The sequence below is a fragment of the Empidonax traillii genome, unplaced genomic scaffold (assembly GCF_003031625.1).
Source record: "Empidonax traillii isolate 1590-97213 ecotype Southwest subspecies unplaced genomic scaffold, ASM303162v1 scaffold1119:size178550, whole genome shotgun sequence".
In the NCBI taxonomy this organism is placed as follows: Eukaryota; Metazoa; Chordata; class Aves; order Passeriformes; family Tyrannidae; genus Empidonax; species Empidonax traillii.
This window is the reverse complement of record NW_020956312.1, coordinates 64,041-85,415: the sequence shown is the minus strand read 5'-3', so window position 1 is coordinate 85,415 and position 21,375 is coordinate 64,041. Positions and strand designations below refer to the sequence as shown.

The window sequence follows — 21,375 nt, the reverse complement described above, 5'->3', positions numbered from 1 at the left end:
ACAATAACCTAATAAAGATAACCTCAGAAGCAGATCTCATATATGGTCTGTATTTCACGTAAAAAATACAGGGTTTTTAATCTCCACATTCCCATCCTTGAAAATGTTTTGTTACATGTATCTACTTCACAACCAAAAATGGAAAATCTGGCAACCCACTGCAACCAGAGGAGTCCAGAATAAATACACCAATCAATTATTATCGTCTGCAACCTCTGCTTAAGCCACAAATGGAAATAAATATAAATATAAAAGTGACGAGGATATTTAAGTTCCTTGGTGGAAGGAACTGATGCAGTTGAGGCCTAGACCTTCAAGACCCCTCAGTCATGTTGCTATTTTAACCAAGAAGCACTTTCCTAAAAAAGGCACAGCATCTTTATTATTAATTAACAGCTCTGCCACATCTTTTCAGGACACCCCAGAAAGGCTGAAAAACCTGATGCTCGAAGAACCGCAAATAACTCATTTCCTTTGGAAACTGAACCCAGAGACATCCAGTCACCTCATTTCCCACTCACACCCACTGAGAGTAACTCAGGCCTTCCCACATCACTCTGAGGGCGTGAATTAAACAGAACAAAGCTCCACGGAACTTACGGGATGGTGAGGTCGTAAATGAAAAGTATGAGGTGAGACTACGGCTACAGCAAAGAAACGGAGAAACACAAAGCTGCTCACTGCAGAGTACTGCACATGAGGGTCATCTGCAGAGAAAAACCATGAAATGTAACATGCACTGAACTCAACAGGAAACCAGGAAGACAGTTAACATAAAAACCCTGGAGGGGGTAACATCAGAGGAGACATTTACATTTCAAAATAGAGCAGGAAAAAATCGATGATGTGCGTGGAATGGGAAGGTGATCGTGGCAAGAAATGTTCTGCTTAAATGGAGGGTTTGTTTCTCCGGGAAGTTGTGTTCCCATACAGCTGGCTCCACTGCCAGCAACGATGAGATGGCTGCAAGCATTTACACCCCCAGTGTTCAGGAGGTGTGGCTGCATGCTGAGAGCAGATTAAAGACACTGCAGCAGGTGCCTCCAAACGCCGGGGCTGCTGGATTTACCACCCTTGCAAAGCTCCTCACACAGCAACTCAAACACATCAGTGCTTTGTGACAAACAGTCAACACATAGGGGCAAGTTTAATTCCAGTTCTGAACTGCTTCATAAAACCATGGCATTATATAATTCTGATAGTGTAAGTGAGGATTTTTCATTTAATATTATGAGTATATTTACACTTTTATATTGGGAAATAGAGTGGGATCACATTCTTACTCTAATGACCACTTGAACCTGATCTGGGAAATTAGCTGTTCTAAAAAGGACTGTCTAAACGAGAGCAACTCATGGCTTCAGTACCAGTGACAAACATGAATCAGAGAAATGTTCCACATTATGAGAAGCATAATCTTCACCTGTAGCTCATTACATAACATTGCAGATTTTAACTGACTCAGGTGGAAGAGTATCTCAGACCTACCACATCATTCCTACATCAAAACTACCCTGAAAGAATAAAGTTGTTCTAATAAGGGTCACGTTTACAAACCCATTAAATATTTTTTTTATTATCCCCCTCCTCCAAACTACCCATAAGCAGTAGAGCTGTAGCAGTAGGAAAGCTGATTTCAGAAAATTACGGATGTGCTGGTCACACTTAGCAGAGTGCCAGTTCATGTAAAGGTGCAAATGGGGAATTAATTTTCAGGTGCACATCTTGCTTCTTTGGAAGCAATAAACAGAACAGTCCCTACAAATTTGACATCTCTCTCAAACAAATCACTTCCTGTACTATTCTTCTATTCTATTCTTATTCTTCTATTCTTGTGCTTTTCTTCTACTATCTCATACTCTTTTGCAATTTCTGACCCCCTACATTTCTGTGTCCTGCTGAGTGGCCACAAAGCTTCACTTTAATTTACAGACAAACAAATGCCTGACTGGCAAAGTGAGAAGGTTCAGGGCCCAGCTTTGAGCAAGACAAGGAAGGATTTCAACCATCCCCACGTGGTAACTGCAGAAGTGAACTTCCCCTCCGAACACCACTTCCAAAAGTTTTTAGAGAACACTTACTTGGAAATCTTTTGGCAGCCAGATGCCTCAAGGAGTAAAAAACATCACACATGAGGGTGGGACAGCTTATGCTGGACTGCACGATTTCCCGGAACACTTTGTCCACGTAATAGCGGAGATTGTCCTGCAGGAGTGAACACAGGCACTGCTGTCACACCAGCAACAGGCACATTGCTGGGTTATAACACTACAGTTATTTTCTTTCCAAACACTGCCTGACTACTCAATTCTGAGTTTTAGCACAGTGCCTATTTTAAAAAGTCTCATGATATTTATAGGGCATTACGAGTGTTAAAAGAGAATTCACTTACAATAAAGTCTATAGGCACTGTCTGGCAATATACAACCATATATCAATAGCTGTCTTGTAATTTGACAACTTCCCACGTATAGTATACCAGGTGAATATTAACTTGTTGCAGCGACTAAAAATTGAACATTCTCGTCCTCTAATAGCAGGCAAGCAGCAAGCAGAACTTCAATAAAAGAACGCTAAAGCAGTTCTAATTAGGCACATCATAATCTAGACGCTGAGCACAGAACGTCAGGAATCAAAACACCCCAAAAACTGGTAAGAAAGACTAATCTTCTTCAGTTTCTCCATCCCATCCTGTTTTCCACTGGCCTTTTCCAGTGCTGCCTTCATAAACAGGGATAAGGAAATACAGCCTTCTCTACGTTTACTCTGAAACCAGAGAATTACACTGCTACTGTAAGTTACCTACTTTCCATCACAAAGAGCTGCTTTCAAAATGCTTTCATTTCAGATTTTGAGAAAATTCAAATTAGTAAAAAATCAATTAGGAAACTCACCATGTTACTTTCTACATTATCCCCTTCTTTTAGTTTGATGGGATCTATTTCACAGGGCTTAGGAGACTCACAGATCTGGAACAAACAAACACAACTAGAGGAGTTCAACTCTGCAGACAGAAAACACAGAAATGCACCCATTTCAAACCAGATTCTGTCCTAGGTTTGGGAAAACTCTAAATAGGGCCTAATTATCCATAGCAGTATGTAATGATTATCCTCACCTTTGTTTGGGTCTTTTGTAAGGGATCAGTTACCTGAAGCATCACATGGGCAAATTCTGCAACAACTGTCACTGACTTTTTTTTGAAGCATCTGGAATAATAAAAAGCAGCTCCTCCCACTAAACTTAACCCATTATTGCTCAATTTAACTTTCCTCTGGAATTCCCTCCCCTGAGTGATTCCTACCACAGACAGCGCTCGAAGCAGAATGTTTATCAACAAGACAGGATAGCCCTGAGGGCTGAGAGCCCTGAAAACAGTTCTAGTAGGAATAACCTACCTCATCAATAACAGGCTTCAAAGTAACCTTCAGGTAGTGCTTCCCCACTATTTTCATCATTTCATCTACACACCGAGTTGCTAATGAGTTGCCTCTGAAGATTGTGTTTGCTTCTCTGCAAAGAAAAGAATGGATTTTACTCCAACAGGGATAAAAATAAGAAGTTCGGCTCCAAATTCAATTAATACTTCATCTTGCTATTACATAATATTTTTAAAAATATTTTTTCATGTATGTCAGTCCGAAATCCCAGAACCCAGATACTGAGCTTGCAATGGCAGGAACAGAAGGAGAATAAACAAGAATGTTATTACAGCTACTACCAAAGCCAGAAATGTAAATAAAACCACAAGAAAAATCCTAAGGCGTTTCAGACAATGGGAGTCGCAGTGCAGTCTGGAATGGGATGAAGTACAATCAGAGAAAACTCCGAAATAAAGGAAGTTGTACCTCATTAAGGCACAGTTCCTCCTCCAGTAGTCACGGTGAGAAAAATCTCAGAGCTACAATAAACCAACTGCTACACCACACCAATAAACTCAGCCACTTAAACCGAAACATATTTAATCCAGGGTTAGGCTTTTTACTCCTTAGAGCTGCTGAAGAAAACCGAGAGCCAGCTGTGCCAAGTGTATCTTTCTAATCTGAGGGATTTAGTTGAAGCTTTCTTTGTCACAGCTCAGTTACAGCGGAATGTGTGCACTAAAATGCAGTTTAGGAAATTAGTTCTGTGAGTCACCTCCTTCTGCAGAGTTCTTATTGAAATCAAGAGCAAGCCAGCCTTGAACTGAACTGTCCTGTGCCGACAGAATCCCTTCCACACCTCCCCTGGCCGTGACCTGGCACCTCAGTGGCTGCTGCTGCTTCTTCATGTCTCCCCTAACCACAGAACTGCAAATTCACAGCCCAGACACCACCGCTGGGATATGTTCTTAATTACAAGGAATTTTTGCAGAAAAATGGCAGCCCTCATTTAAGTCACATATTAAAAGAAAGAGGATAAGATTCTTAGCAATTTCAAAAATGTTCCATTTAATTAGATCCATCTAAGTTCATAAGTTCCCATCCAATGGCCAGGAAAATTTGAAGAGTGGCTGAATTTTTTAAAATAAAAACTGTATGCTCTTAAGACAAAACATTACCAAATTGCACACAACCATTAACTCTGACCCCCAACTTCGAAGTGATTTTAATGAATGTTTTTATAAACCAGCATTAAAAGATGGATGACTTCAGTCAGTTTTACACAGCGAGAGAGACAAACCAACACTCCTACTTGTCGGTGCCGTGTCACGAAGCCCCCTGAAGAAAAAGGTTAGAAAGCATGAAATGAATAACCATGAACTACATACTGGGTGTCCTTCAGATCCAGTTCTGCCACTGCAGCAACAAAGGGCACCAGCTTGTGGTGGTGCAGCAGGAGTCGCACGAGGGGCAGGACGGCGTCGTACTTGTCCCGACACACCTCGCTCAGGATGTAGGCAGCAGATGCAGAAATGGGCTGGGAGAGCAGAGCAGGAAACCATGAGTGGAGCGGGTCAATGTTTTTATGCAGATCAGCTCTAACATGACCACAGACACGGTTTCCTAACAGAAAGTTTCAACATTTGCTGTGTAACGTGGCAATTAAAAGCTTCCGTTCTGCAGAGTGACTTCATTGAAAATTGGTATTATCCACTCTAATTGACATTTAAGAATGGAATTCGGCAGGTCCTCACCCTTCTCCTTCTCCCTAAAGGCTCAGAGTGTGGCTTTGTCCCAAATCCAAGTAAGAGAGGCAGGAAGCAATTGCTCTGCTATAATGCCATGTATCTTTATAGGACTTTGAAAACTCTAACCAGAGGACATTAGAAGTTCCCACACTTCTGAAGTGTCTGTTGTCACTGCAGAGCTGGGAATTTCAATACAAAAATGAAATTATTTAAGTAGGAAAGACAGCTGCTGACTGCCACTGCCTACACACTCAGCTACTCCTGAATTCCATCGAGGCAGCCTTTGAACACGGGCCAGCAAAAACTTCAGTCACATCTGCCTGCTCTTTATCCCTCTTCTCCTCTGCCTGTACTTCACTAACACTGAAGGGATGAAAAGCTATAAAACACCTAAGAATATCAAGCCTGGTTACTCTAATTTGATTCCTGTCCCACTGTTACACAAACCATCTCCCAACACTTGCTCTTTGTCACCATGTGGAGAAATCCAGTCGAGCTGATCAACACGCTGGGGAAGGCAGAAGCAATTCACAAGCAGAATTAAAAACAATTAAAAACTTCTGAAGCAGACCTTTTTTTTTTTAATTATCTGCCTCTTCAGTGCCAATAAGGGATCAATGTCCCTGGAAAACCTCTAAATCCAGGAAGCCAACAGCAGCCAGTGGAAAAACAGTGTCGAAAAGAGCAACTAACACAAGTATTTTATCTCCTCCAGCCACACAGCACAGGTCATTTCACTGCCTCTGCCAGCTCTTCTAAAATAAGAAGAAAATCCTGGTACTTTGCAGAAGTAAAAGCTCTACAAGCTGCTCATCTGGGTGCGACAGAAGTAATTACCTCGAAGGAACAAACCCAATTATCTGGATACGAGTAATGCACACTCGCATCTCACACAGGACTGCCGAATTCATTTCAACTTTTCACTTGAAAGAAATTCTCAAAAAAAGTACCTGAACATCTGAAGATTTTAGCAGCAAGTTCCTTAAGGAAGTGTAGTATTCAGATGGAAGCACACAGTCTTCAGTGTAACAGATATTTAATCGGAGTGACCCCAAATCATCCGGTTTAGAAGACTTGTTTCCATTTTCTTTGGGTTGAAGTAAGTACCTGTAAGCAACAGGGCAATTCTAAAATATCAGATTCCCATCTCATTCATTTGACTAATTCTACAATCAAGCATCACAATTATTTCAGTAGGCACACATTACGTCTGAAAACTGGCAAAAAAATTAGACACAAAAGAAAAAATATTGAGCAGCACTTGATACATCTTCAGCACATACTGAAATTTCCACTTATTTTCTCTTTCTTTCCAAACAGGGAAATAGGCTATACTTTTTTTGTAGGCTAGCTGGAATAGCAGGAATAGTTTGAAATGACACTGGACCATCTTATTTCACGTCCAGGTTAAATTTAGGGTGTTGGACACTGCAGACGGAACAGCCACGGTAAAGAATTTAGTCTGAAACAAGGAAAAAAAAAATAATATTAGCAGGCTGCATCCTTGTGAAACAGGATAAAGGAAAAAAAGTGGGTGTTTTTCTGCTCTCTTAACACAAAACACACTAAAACGATTCTTCACTGGCTTTTGCTGTAGTTCCACTCTGGTCCAACAGGAGGAGCGGCCCCACAAAAATGTTACCAGTTTTTAAGCAGTGTCACAGAACAGCTTCACATTCACCCCAACAAACTGCAATCCTGCCTTCAGATATGCTTTTACAATCGTGTGTGTTTGTGCCTCCACGATCCAGAGATCAGACTGCCTTTTTTTTTTTTTCATAATCAGCTGCAGTGCCCCTGAAGGCACGGTAATAACAAAACTGATTTACCAGGAGAACCTCTACTCAACAGCAGGACTCTTAGGCTTATTTTCCCAATATTTAGAAGTAGTGCTGATGCTTGACGTGCTGTACTTTGGCCACATTCAAAAACATATTACGCAAATTAGTAAGAGTATAAAAAAATTAGTTATTTTTAATCCCAGAGCTGGTTTTGCTAAGCAGATGCTAACTGGATGTGGGGACGTTCAGTGTAGGGTTATCAGCAGACACAACCCACTCTATCTACCAATCCTTCCAGTGAACTGGGTGTGAGTCAGGCCAATCCAAAAGGCTCCCCAAACTAAATGCGCTGGTAATGAGCCCGTGCTGATGAATCTCCCTCTTAGCAGGTGGTTAACAGAGCAATGCCATTATGTTAACATGGCCACACAGCAGTCGATCAGAGCACTGGCAGAACGAGTCTGCAACACACTGTGGAAAAACCAGCAACTCCCAGCACAAAGGTTTATTGTGCTCAGGATCGCAGCCAAACACCCAGAGTCTGAGTTCAGCTTGGACATTCAGGGCCTGAGGGGGCTACACAGAGCACAGCCAAGACCTGGGTTACCTTTAATTCCCATCTCCCCACTTCCTTCCTGGGCATTTTCTGTGTGGACACACCAGGGCTCCCTCCAGGCTTCTTTCTGGAGAGGAAGGTTCCCTAAAAGCAGAATATTCTACACTCTTTGAGGCACTCACATCTCTTGCCCTCATCACTTCCTGCTGCTGAGCATTTGGGACAGCAAAGGGTGAGGGATGGGTTCCTGCTTGCAGGGAAGTCAGAAGGGAAATGCTGCTATGTTACAAACTGAAGTCTTTCTTCCCTAAATTCCCTTCATACCTTACCCTTCCAGCTTCTGTGCCTGCTTCCCCGAAATTAGGTTGGGTCAGTTCCAGAAGATACTTCTAGAACATCCCCCAGGAAGAAAAAAAGCCATACTTCAAGGATTAAATCAACTCTTCATCAGTCATTCTGAAAGTCCAACTTAGAAATTTAATTGTGATTCAATTCTGAGAGACTCCAAGTTGGCAGGTTAGGCTGAAAAATATCTACATCCAGCAAGCTGACCAAAAAAAATAGTTACACTCAGTCTCCCCCCTCAAACACAGCAATTATTCTGTGACCTCGGGCAGAGGGGGGAAGAGAAGAGCCAAATGCACCCTCTGGCAAGGTGAACTTAGCAGGGAAACTCTAAAAACATGGTTTACCCTGACTACAACAGCAAGACACAGTTTAATGAACAGGCAGAATAAAGCATATATTTTGCAAGGGAAAATGTGCAGGACAAGCAAATTCACTTCTGAACCACCATTTCTCACCATGCTTGAAAGGAATCATTTCTTAACACCTTCACAGGAACTTTGATTTCTCCTAGGAAGACATCTTGTACCAGATTGCCATTATTCCACAGGTCAACCCTGCAAATAAGAACATGGTTTGATTTTCTTTTCCCCCAGAGAGAAATAAGTTCACAATGACTGCCTTACAGCACTAATCCACATGCATGCAGGCAGCAAATGTTAGAGATCTCACTCCATTCTAAACAAATCAAGAAGAATCAAACAAGTGGCTTTGATTAACCCATACAGAACAGCTAAACAAACAGTGAAAGTTAGACTTGCAGACCTCGCATCAGTAAATAAAAGTGATACTGGCAATATGGACGGGTTCTGAGCAGCCTCCACCCCCAGAACTGTGCACATTTCTTCAGAGGTAATTCCAGTGAACTTTTTAATCATGTATTTACATCTGTCTGACTGGCAGACCCTGGCACACTGCAATGCCACACCAAACATGCTCTTGTCTGTCCAAGCAGCAGCTCCAACGCTCACAACCTCCAAAGGAACCACTCCAGACATGCACCTTGGCTTTGTTCTGTCACTTCTTACCTCTCTGACATTTCTGACAGACAGCAGGTGTTAAGAACAAAAACAAAACAAAAAAAGAACAAAAACAAAAGACAACTAGATTTGTTGGGGCATGATTGTTTTTTTCTAAATATATTTATATCTATAAAGAAACAGACAATTCTAATTAATGGAGCTAACAGTCAAAAATGCACATACCAAGTTAGTTCTGTGATGGCTATTTAAAATTAACTGCTGAATTCTCCTGATGCCCAAACATGCTGGCCTTGGAGGTCTGTTGTCATTCAGCAGGTTTGGTGCATGGATGTGCAGGAGCACAGCCAGGCTGAGCACGGGGCTCTCAGCTGTTCTGACTACACTGAATAAACAGACAGAGCTGCTCTGAGGGAAAAGGAGCAGGAAAGGGACCAAACTTGGAGTATTTGCAAGTCTGATCAGTAATTCTGTGGAGCTACTCTAAGATAAAACATATTTATTGTCTCAGTGATGAAATACTGTGATTTATTAATAATTCTATGAAAGCACTCTCTAATCCACATGACTTACCTGACTTCTAGCTTCTCAATATCTTCTTCTTCTACCTGAAACTGGGACTTCTTGGTGTAACTGCTAGACCTGGTCACCTGCAAGGAAATTCCTCCTATTAACACTTTTTTTTTCCTGATATATTATAAATGTCAAAAATCAAAGAAAAGCCTCTACCTCTAACACAGATAAATAATTACTGTTCTCTCTAAAAAGGAGGAAGTTCTATTGACCAAAGTGCCTTTTGCCAGCAAGCAGGTGAAAAATGGGGCAAGAAGGGTTGCTGAGGGCTGGCTGACATCTCAGGGAATCACAGGACAGATCTATCAGGAAAAACAACAAGGAGCAGGACGTGATTTCTTTGGTTTTAGCATAAGCCCCAAGAAAGGACTGGAGTTAGTTCTGGAAGGTTTAAAGGAACAACAAATTACAAGTCCATTCTTCTTGCCCCAGTTCTAACACACTGACTGCATTCTCCACTCCATCCAATCCACCAGAAGTTGTAAAGTTATCAGGGTGGTTTGGAGCACATTTTTATCCTAACATCTTCCTTCTAAGAAATGACACTCAGGTAACTGAGACACACACCAGATGTTGACACTCCACACAAAACACAGTAAATCAGAACACACTTGAGGCACATGTAATAGTTGTGCTCCTTCCAAGTCTCAGTGTAGCATGCTTAAACGAAAATATAACCGCCAAGACAAATCAGATGAACATTTAAACTCATCATTTATTGCAGGATAACTTCTATAAAATGAAATCAACTCCTAAAGAACAACAATGTTAACTTTTTTAAAAATAAACTAAACTCTTTTTGGGGTATAATCGTTCCATTACTTCATTAAAGATGTCAGTTGTTCGGATTTTTTAACTCAATCTTCTTGAAAATATTTGACTAGAATTCCACAGGACAGGTTAAAGCCATCTCAGAACTACTGAAGGCAACAGCTGGCAACAGGTAATTCAAGATAATAAACTGCCTTCACAGATGTGCTTGTGAAGAAGTCATTTTTCACACAGCAACTGAAGGGCAATGCCACTGTCTGGCAGATAGAAATTGAAGTGTCACGCACTCACATTTGAGAGCTTTCTGTGTTAGGTTATTAAAAATATTGGAGAGATCGTACAGAATAGGTAAGACAGGGAGAACACCACACAAAAAGTTACCTCAAAGTAAAAGGTTTCGTTAAACTGCGGATTGCTTGTTTTCTTCTTGACTTTGGTCTTCTTCTGGTCATTCCTGTTCCAACATGGTAACATTTTTACCACAGACAACTTCAACACACAATTATAAAGACATTCTGCCGTCAAGAAGGACCCACTCATTTAAGTTAGAACATTTTTTTGTTATTTTAGAAAGAGAGGAAAAATCTTAAAAATATAATTAATTCATCTTCACAGTATAGTTTGAAGAGCTAAAATTTTAAATACTGTATCTAGTTCATTATGCATCTACCCAGCTCAAAGTTTGCATTTAATATCCCAAACAAATAAAACTTACACACATCAATTAAAATATACCAACAATTTCTAAAAAACATTTAAAATTTAAATCTCTTTAATTGAAACTGCCTGCAGTTTACAAGCTTTTCCCCCCATCTTGTTCTACTGCAATTTCTGTTTTTCCCCACCCTCTTCTGTTGGGGAAATACCCACCCCTTCTTTACAGATAAAGGTTTACCCAAGACTGGAGGTTTTCTTGGAGAGCAATCACTGCCAGTGTCGGATACTGAGCAGGACAGGGTCAAACAAAACAACTGTTCCTCATTTTCTTGGGAGTTAGTTTTGGTTTTTTTTTAAATTTTACAAGTTTTATAGAAGAATACACCTGGGGTTTTTTTTATTTAGCATTATTTTTATATATGGTAGTATAAAAACGCTTTTTAAAAGGAACACAAATATAAAATGTGGGGAAAAGGAGATAAGGGAGAAGAATGGATCAACTACCTGTTTTCAGGCATGTAAATATTCCAGTCATGGCATGTGAGTCACACGTGCATGAGGCTGGAAAATCTTAACCAGGGATTTCTGTCAGAATTGCACATTTATTCCTACACCAACAGGCCAAATATTCTGTGGGACCAACATTCTCCCACTTCCATCCACGTCACAGGACTCAAACAGTGACCGTGTGTCAACCCTCCTTCTCTGGCAATCAGCCCCGAGCTTCCCACAGGGATGATGGTCACATCTCCACGGTCCTCTCAAGGAAAACCCCAACAGCCAAATCAAACCAAAAGACCCTATCAAAAAGAACCCCAAGGCAAACCATAAAAAAAAAATGTGATCATGTGTTACCAAGGAGGAAAAAATGCCCCATGCAGGGCTTACTCAGGGACAATCCTCCCACAGTCTTTAAAAGAGAGGAAGGTAAGCAATTAACTGCGTCACCCCATACGGGAATTTTACAGAAATTAACGGGAAGCACAGCGCAGAAATCAAGAAACCTAAGAAAGAACTGAGTGCCAAGTGGTTCTAGAGCGGTGCAGGCCAATCAGACAGACCAAACACCATCCCAGCCCTGAGGTGACGGTGGGGAAGGTGGAAGAACAGTGCCAGTGGAAGATGGGATGTTTCAAGATTTTTTCTGTTTCAAAGCTTTTGCTCAAAACCCACGACCTCCTTTTGCAGTTCAAAATCACAGCATTTCAGATCGATTCATTCCACCCTAAAATGTTACCTGGAAGGCCCCACGAGAGAGACAGTTGCATAAGGGTCACAGTTCTGTCCGTTTATAAGAGGCAACCCGTGGCACTCCTTTATGCTGTGAGGAAAAGGCAAACAGCAGATCAGTGAAACAAGAGATTTGGCTTGAAGAAATAACCCCCAAAAGACTCTTTTTTTTTATAAATTTTATTTAAGTCCTGCCTCATTACACACTGATCTATCCATCGATCCAACATGATGTAAGTACCTGCAGTAGATCATAACTACAGCCCTCTGGATGGCAACTCAAAGTAATATTCAAGTGTCCAGTCAAACTGAGGGGGCTCTGTGAGAACAAAAGTCTTGGAACTGCTTTGATAAAGCAGTTTGAGAAAGATTCCAGTATCACAAAATCCTGAGTAAAATGAACTGCTATATTAAGAGAAATTACAGACCTGGTTAACTTTTAAATTTGATTTCTCAAGGCCCACAGGAAGCAATTTGGCCTCAACCAGTGGCAGCAGCTACATCTAGAAGGCATTTAAATGGATTCAAATATTTTGTTTTGGATAAACCACGTTCTGAGTTACGCTGAGAAATGCAAAGTCATACCCTGAAACGTTATTTAGAATTAAGCATCCCCAACTATCAGTTTATGGTTTCAGTTCTACAGCTGAAATAGTGCTTAAGGCTCATTTTCAAATTCTTTCCACAACAGCCCACGTTCAGGGTTAAACAGCCCCTTTAAAAACACAGTTTTCTCCCATAATTCCTGGAGTAAGTGGTCAGGTGGCGTTTAACAGGCACGCTGTTCACCACTCCTGATGCAAAAGAGACAGGGCAGTTGGTAACTGATGCTCGTGGGCACAGAAACACCTTCTCTGGAGCTTTTTCTGAAGGTTTGCAACCTTCCTGAATCACCACAGCAGCAACCCAGAGCTGGCTCAGCAAGCTGCCCAACCTTCAGATGCTGCCCACATAGGAGCATTAACCAAAACCAGCTGCAACAACAAAAGCAAAGCAGAAGAGGTGGTGAATTCATAGCACAATCCAGACTTCTGGCCAAATGATGCTCTAATGGAACCATGGACACTGCAGCACTCATTTACCAAGTCTGGAAACACTCAGCAGATTACAGGATTTCACAAACAAAACAAAGGAGATCTGAATGCTGTATTCCTGATCTCTTTTAAATAATCTATTTTTAAAAAATATATATATATTTCAGGAATTTAACTAAATGAATGCAAGTAAGTTTCAGCTGTCAAAATTTGCCAGTTTGAATGAAATCCAAAAGCGAGGTAACTAAAGGAGAAACCAGACTTCTCTGAGTCCATCTAAACAATGAAGCAAATGTTCCAATAGTGCAATGTGGAATCTACTTGTGCAGAGCAAGTTAAAGTCACCTCACAGCAACAGCAGCTACACCTGCTTAAGTAAACAATTTCTGTACTGCAGAAAAACGGTGCTGAAAGAGTAACAGGAGCTGCAAACTCAAGTGGGGAAACAACAGACACCAACACTCCTGTGCTGACTCAAAACTCCCCCCTCTCTGCAGTAGGCACAATTATAAACCAGATGGTATTTTCACCCCCAAAAGTCCCTTTGTCTCAGCCAGTTCAGGGAACATTTAGTGCTGAGCCACTGCACAATCATTTGTTATTTTTCTTCCAGTTATCAAGCACGTGGCCTTCAGCATTTCAATAATTTCTGAATCACAATGAACCCCACAGTGGTTTCAAACCCACCATTTAACAGGGTTCTTGAAGCATCCAGTTGTTTCACGAGCATTAATTGATTCCTCCTCCAACACACCCGAGGCACAGAAGAGTGGCGACAAAATTAAACTGTCTAGACTTGTCAGTCATTTGGGGGGTCTGATCTGAGGCAGGACTTGATTCTTTCAGATTAATGGGCACTCTGGGCACTGAACAGACCGTTCTGCAGCTCCTCAGGCTTTTCAGGTGAGAGCAGTGAGTGTGCCTGTAAATGAGCCTCAACTTGAATATCATGGGGGATTCACAGCAGATGGATCAGCCAAACTTATCTCAAGAGAACTGAACTGTTTTAACAACAACCAATTTTTCTTCTTCCAGTCTGTGCCATGTTCACCAAGCTCCTGGATTTCTCCGGCAAACAGATGAAAGTCTGTCGGACCTTTGGTTACAGGTTGTTCTGCTCTCCCCAGGTGTTCTTGCAGCTTGACCACAACACACACAAACTAAAGAAAAGCTTGTTTGTGACTTCTTGCAAGCTGAAAAGCATCGTACTGACAACGACACAGCCTTGCAGCAGAACCAGAATCTCTGGATTCATCACAGGGATCTGTCACTGAGAGCTGGTTTCATGCACAGTCAGTCTCCTGTGTGGGCAGCTCTGGCATTCCCCTTTCACCTCCTGCACAAGTGCCAGCTCTGCTGCCAGCGAGTGTGGCCTGCCCAGCTCACACAGCCTATCCTGGGCCAACCATCAGCTCCCAAGATTCATCACAAACCTTCCTCTTTCACACCTACCAGGCTGGAGAATTTGCTTCTGATTTATCTCAGCTCCTCCCCTTCCATCTCTCACTCCAGGTGCTGCCTGCAGTCTGCTCCACTCGCAGCAGCCGACAGCACGGCTGGGTCAGCTGAGCTGAACCCCCCAATGTTTCTATTTACTGACCCTACACAGAGCTGGTCAGGGTCTGAGCTGTCAGTCTGGCAAATCTGGTGGTGCAGGAGCCCTCCCAAGCTCCAAAGGCAGTAGCCAAGAGGGGCAGGGAGCCAGGAAATCAACTCAGCACCACCAAACCGGATCGTTGCTCCCCCTGGATGGAGGACACGAGACTGAATCGTTCCAGATACTTCCCAGCTGCTCCACAAACAGCCTCCAGTAAACATGGTTAACAATTCTGAAGATGTTTGAAGTGGCTCCATTAGAGCAGATTTAACAGTGATGGAGAAGGGCAATCTCACTAAGTTTTCCAGCTGGCAGATTCCACCAGAATGCTGCCTTTCCTCAAAGAATCAGTGCTTGGAACTGCTGCCTCCTCACACAGGAGAACAGCCATCCAGAAAACCCAGCAAAGGCAACAACAAGATGTCAAACACTTTGACCCATCCAAAAAAGAAGTAGCACTAAATATACATTCCTATTCTGACAACAACAATAAATACATTTCTAACACATGGCAAATATTTCAGCTTTGACAAATCATTTCATCTACCTAGGCTGCTACAAGCAATTTTCATTCAAAAGGCATAAATGCATAGAGTTTGAAAAAGTAGACAGGAATTTAGAAGCCTTCTATTTTATATTTTTAAGTACTGTGTCTTTTTATATAAAGTCTAAAAAAACAGAAGGACTTTAGTTCTTTTCTCAAACTACGGATCAGTTCCAGTACAGTGTGAGATACTCTTCAATTTACATTAATTCTTGCTTTACCTCTCATTGGTTTGTTGTGCAAGAGGAGTTTCATACAGGAAATGAGAGCCTTTCAGATATAACTGGCGCACATTCAGCTCATTAGATGAAAATAAGTCCTCGACAAACCTCCTCAGTGACTGAGGGACTCTACCCCCACCACTCCAACCAACCCAAGTTCTCTCCAAGGGCAAAAACTCCCCAACTGCAACCATTAGGATCTGTACACCTCCAAAAAATTGGTTAGGTTCCCTAGAACAACTTCAGATGAGCAGATGAAGTACAAAGAGGACAGTAACAAACTGACAGGTCAATTTAAGATAAAACTGATTTAGAAAAGTGTGTGCAGAGAAGTCAAAATTTAATTGTAATAAACCATTTCTGGGCTATCCAGTGTTCACACTGTAAATACACAAAATACACCTTTTCTCACAGCTGAAGTGCTGTCACACTCGGGGAAGGCAAGTGCTACCACCCAAGTGCCTAATTTGGCCAGAAATTGTTCAAATATCACCTATTTCAGCAGCAGCAAAACGTGCAAACGACGGTCAGGCAAACTTGTTTTTACAGACTGCCAGAAGCAGGACCTGCAACCTGCACTTCTGAGATGTGTTACTACACATGCTCCTGCGGTTTTGAAAAGAAGAGCCCACACTGAGTCAGCAGGTAATCTCCTGCGCTATCTTTTCCCCCTCCTCATTCACACATTAGAAAAGGAAACAATTACTGTGAGAGACAAAACAAGATTTTAATTCACAGGCTCTGATCTTGATCTGTATGGAACTCAACTAAAGCAAGCTTGCAATTAATACAAACATTACGTGCAGAATCAGGGCTTAGCCCATCCCAGTGATCTCTACGACAGTCCTTCACCAAGGGAAGATTAACTAACGCTTGCACGCCAAGAGAAGTGACAGCAATAAGTGCACCACTTATGAATTATCACGGGAAATGCTTAACAAAGTAAGTAGATTTTTAAAGAGTTTAAATTTTCTATTGAATAATCCCACGTGTATTTTCTCTAAGTTCCTCATGTGGTCTCAAAAACGCCCTCACCCCCATTTCTGTACATTCAGAGAGAGATGTAGTTCTCATACTCTCATACGTGCATCCAAAATATATTTACACCCAGGGTATTACTAATGCATCCAACTATTTCAAGGCTGTCAGCCTGGGGGGTAAAACACACTAATAAACATTTCTAGTTTAGGGAACTCTGATGCATTTCACAACCTCAGCCGAAGCCAAAAGCACTGATGTAAGAGCGCGGTGTCGAACGCACAGTCCTCTCCCACGTGTCAGTGAGTGAGCAAAGCAATCAAAAGAGAACCTTTTCATCAATTATCTCCGTCACAAAGAGATCCCAAGAGGGTGAGTAAACCACTTCCTGCTGCAATCTGCAACAGTAACTTTCTAAAGCAACTTCTCTTCGGCGCGAGAAGTCCAAGCGTGTTTTTAAAAGAAATAAAAATATTTTAAACCCGAAAAGGCATGAACATATAAAAAATAAATTTAAAAAAGGACATCTCTCAGAAAGTTTAGCTGGGAAAGTCATAAAGCTCCAGCCAGCTTCTGGTGGTGAATAGTTCATGGGGAAAAAGCTGTTCTAGTTCTCCTTCGTGTTGCAAATGGGAAAAAATAAGAGCAGCAGGACTCCCACTGAACCAAGCTGGTACCCACTAGAAAAGCAGACACATTCCCAATTACCTTTAAGTTATAAAGATTCCTTGATGTACAGCAGGTTTCCATTTTATCTGAATTATCAGCCTGCAGGAGCTGCTAAAGCATTACCAGGTCCACTGGCTTAGCTCTATCCCAGAACCAGCTTCCCTTTGCACACCAAAAAAATTAAAGAGAACAGCAGAGAGTACTTGGCAGGGCCCTGAGCCAACTAAACTACTCCTCTTGGTTTATATAGTTGACTAAAACTTCATAATGCAGATTACACGACCAAGACTGACAGTGCAGGGGTCTCCCCCCGCTCACTGAGTCTGATCTGAACACGACTGAACAAGTCACTCACTACGAGCAGAAGACCACACACCATTTCCTGTCCTTGCAGTTTCACAACACAACCCACTCTTTCATCTAAATTCTCAAAGAAGATTTAAAAAAAAAAGAACCTCACTCAAATAAATCTAAGCTAATGAACAATGCTGGAAAGCAAAATTAAAGAATCTTACTACTTTTGAGTTTTTCATTTCCCCTTAGCCTTTATAACCCCCCTTTTCTTCACATGGTCTATCCCACAACCTGTCTGGAGACAAGTGCAGAAAAGCCTTTTTTTCTGAACTGCAGTTAAGATTGGCTTGTTGTCCTGAACCTCCTGCTGAGACACAAGAACACCGTCCATCTGCCTGATCCCCACAGGTACTGGTTTGCACTGCTCTCTCCAGTGAAAGCAGTCAATCTCTCACAGGCAAGTGACACAGAGGGCTGTCAGACCTTCAGAAATAAAGGATAGTATTGGTTTCCAGAAATCAGTATCCTCTTGTATGCCCTTAGAAGATAATCATCCATCATTTTGGATCATTGTCAAACAAAGCTCTAAAAGTACAATACAGGATTTACTACTGTCCAGTATCTCTCATTCTTTGCTTTTGCTTTAATACCGGGAAAAATTTGCCTTTCTGAAATAACATATACCAAAAATGAATTGTTTCTATGATGCTCTTTGACACACTAACATCTTTACAGTTGGGAGTCAAAATTCAGGTTGGCAGTGAAAGCTGATGACGTTGCTGCTAAGAGGCTTTACTGCAGTGTGACAAACATGCTGCTCCAGAGCCACAACTCCTGCACTTCATTTCTCTATTAACATTCCCTATCATGCTTAACCACGAGAGAACAATTGTGAAGCAAAATTAGGAGTGGATTTTCACATATCAACCCAAAATATTACTACTGGAAAAGTCATTTCTGTTCCCAGCAGCAGCAGCAGCTCAGTGCTGTCAGTGGCAGCAGCACTGCAAGTTTTGGCTCTCAGCTGCACTGGACATTCCCAGCTTTCCCATCAGACCTAATTCCACTGGAATTACAAGACACTAATCCTAACAAGGCCTAATAAAAGCCAGTGCTTTGGCAGCAAGAGAGATGAGCAGCTGTGAAAAGCTCCTGCAGGAGTTCCCTCAGCACACAGCCCTTCCCTCACAAGGCAGGCTCCAGAGAAAGTCATATGGCAATAATATTGGTACAGGTTGTGCAGACACACAGGATCAGGAGAGAAAAACCACATACAAACAACTTTTAAAGAATTAATGTATTTTCTTACTGTACTACTAGCTGCTGGCACACAGATCCATTATCTGTTATCAGTTCATTCAGTTTTAATTCAAGGTGAACTTTTCCCTGGAAAAAAAAAAAAAAAAAAACAAACAAGAGAGAAATCAGTTAGTTTTAAAAGCCCTTCTTTTAAAAGCAGGAATTAGAACAGTAATATAGCTTACAGACAGAAGTTATTTGATGTATTTCTAATATAACCACTTCAAAAAAATACCTCATCTAAAGCACATATCCTGCAAGTAGAGTATGATGGATGCACTCGAACTTTGAGTTAGTGATATAGAGAAACATTATCTCCAACTGCAGACAGCACAGGAATTGGTCAACCCTTCACAGATTTAACACACACAAGTATTTCTCCAGCATGAGGAAGTATCAAGAGCAAGTGTCTCTCTCAGCTGTTTTGTCCTGACCATGGGATGAGCAATCCTTGCACAGAGAGCAGATTTATGAACATTTCAGGAGAAAGTTCTAAAAGTACCTTGGACTCTGAAGGCAGCTGAGTATATTCAGAACAGCAGAATATTGTGCAGTAGCCAAAACCAGCAGCATTTAATGTCTAGCTGTGAAATCCTGTCCATCACACCAGACTGAAAATCATCTAGAAATCTACTGTGCATCCCATTGCAGCTTTCAACTGTCTCATGAAGGATGCTGATTTAGTGAGGAACAGCAAACACAGCCAAAGGAGAGGAAAAGGTGGCAAATTCGGCTCCCTCGTTTTCTTTCTCTGATATGGCAGGATGTATTAATAAAAAATGATCCATAAATGATGGCACATCATGGATCAACTTCAGAACCCTCCTCTCCCATCTCAATACAAGGCTCCAAAAACTTCAAACCACGGTATGCAACTTCCTCGGGATGACCAAAATTTGGGACCTAACCTTGCTCCAAACAGCTACTGCCTGAAAAACACCTGCTGCTCCTTTCAGTGCCTGGCTGTTCGTGCTGGCTTTCACATCTAAAACAATCAGACATCGACAGCATCTTCCCTCTGACAGTGTTCTCCTCGGTACTCCTAGAATGTGGCCATTTCCTAAATGGAGCATCAGATGACACCGGTCTGTCCACAGTCCAAATTCTCAGGGAAGGGATCTGGGAGGTGATTTCCAAGCGTGGCAAAGGAATCAAGTCCTAATCTGCACTACAGCTTTGCTGCCCAACACTAAAATGGCAGTAAAACCCCGGGCTGACCTTGCACACATTTCTGCAGCAGTTCTGTTTTGACACAGGACCCAAATGATGTTGTTGTTGTAAATCCCCCGGGGCAAAGGCTGCCTTTCCCTCTCTGCACGTCACAGGGGAGGAGAAGGGAAGCTCCTTTTACAAGGAGGTTATAAAAACGTAACTGTTTTGGGACGCCTGCCAAGGGTTTTGCAAACTGCTGCTACACGGATGGGAACACAGGTACATCGACAAAGTATCTGTCAGGCAGAGAAACTCCACGAGCAAAAGAGATTTACAGGATAAAAACAGGATACTGGGGCATGCCAACAGCCTTCCAAGGCGAAGTTTTTGAATGACAAATGAAAAAAACATCAGCAGTACTTACTGTAATAGCTGACTTAATCAGTTTTAGGAAACAGATGCTGCGAATGTCCTAAACATCTTTCTTTTGCTCTTAAAAACAAGAACCACAAACGGTGTTGTGCACTGAACAGCAGCAGTAAAATAGCACCTTCCTGCTCCTGCAAACTACCTGTGGATGAAGTTTATTCAAAACCCAGCACCATGAGGACTGCTGTAACGTGGCTGTAGGGAAGAACTTCCCCAACAAGTTTTGGGTACGTTTCTGTTCTGTTTGCTGAGAGCAGCGTGATGGTTTCCTGAAGTGGCTGATCTGCAGATCCACATCAGAACCTCTGACACAACACACAAGTGGGTTTGAAAGGTGGCTGCACAGATGGGGTTCAGTTCAGAGCACAGAAATCAGCCATCCTTACACAACAAACAAACAGAGCACTTCATGGGAATGCACCTTTCATCTGCAGATCTCAGGGCTGTTCAGAGCCAGGCAGGGACCATTTTAACTTCACAAATGGACTAACAATCGATTTTCAGACACTGACCAGAGGAAGATGGAGTTCACTACTTGCTAACAATAAATCCTACCAATTTTAAGAAAGAGAACTACCTTGAAAAACCTTAGAGGTGCGTGAAAGACTTTGATCTTATCAATGCATTTGGCAAGTGCAGATCAAATCTCTATAAAAGTTTCTTGAATTACAAAGATCAAGGGCATGTTTAACCACATGACCCCATTTCAAACCAGATAAATTAAGATTTAATAAATAAAAAAGGGAGCAGAGCAGATGCCTTTTAAAATCTAAGTAATTTTTACATATTTTCAGGGGCTGGGGAGAGGCCACTCTCCTCCTATACACACTTGAAAGGAAACCCCTATCATCCTTCTTTGATTACAAACTGATATTAACTCAAGCGTACAGTGTTGTTACTCTGCTGAACTTTAAATCACCTCCACTTCAGATCAGCTGTGATCCAGGACAGAAAACAACAGGTCTACAGTTTCTGCATTAGGATTGAATTGTGACTCCAGAGAAGTCTTAAATTTACCACAAGCAAGGTGCTTGTAGAAAATGGCCGCTCTGGTTATTTTTCCACTGCCCCAATTCAGTTTTATTTTGTAGCAATCAGCAAGTTGAATAAAAAAGTTTTTAATTTTTAGGACAGAAAAAAAAAAAAAAAAAAAAA

General features: G+C 41.7%; 1 protein-coding gene across 5 annotated transcripts in view; it reads right to left on the bottom strand.

Moving 5' to 3' along the window:
* The window catches only part of RASA2 (RAS p21 protein activator 2), a 41,902-nt gene that overhangs the window by 8,281 nt on the left and 12,246 nt on the right, over positions 1-21,375 (bottom strand). For 3 of the 5 annotated variants that reach the window (XM_027905086.1, XM_027905081.1, XM_027905082.1), the window contains exons 5-15: positions 18,650-18,726; positions 12,011-12,094; positions 10,498-10,570; positions 9,346-9,422; positions 8,251-8,349; positions 6,061-6,217; positions 4,751-4,899; positions 3,399-3,513; positions 2,895-2,969; positions 2,082-2,205; positions 601-707 (exon numbers count right to left, since the gene is read on the bottom strand). In XM_027905086.1, coding sequence (XP_027760887.1) covers positions 601-707; positions 2,082-2,205; positions 2,895-2,969; positions 3,399-3,513; positions 4,751-4,899; positions 6,061-6,217; positions 8,251-8,349; positions 9,346-9,422; positions 10,498-10,570; positions 12,011-12,094; positions 18,650-18,726 — 1,137 coding nt within the window. Of the gene's footprint in view, positions 1-600; positions 708-2,081; positions 2,206-2,894; positions 2,970-3,398; positions 3,514-4,750; positions 4,900-6,060; positions 6,218-8,250; positions 8,350-8,820; positions 8,834-9,345; positions 9,425-10,497; positions 10,571-12,010; positions 12,095-18,649; positions 18,727-21,375 lie in introns of those variants that run through there. The other 2 variants (XM_027905084.1, XM_027905085.1) reach the window with 2 other exon arrangements.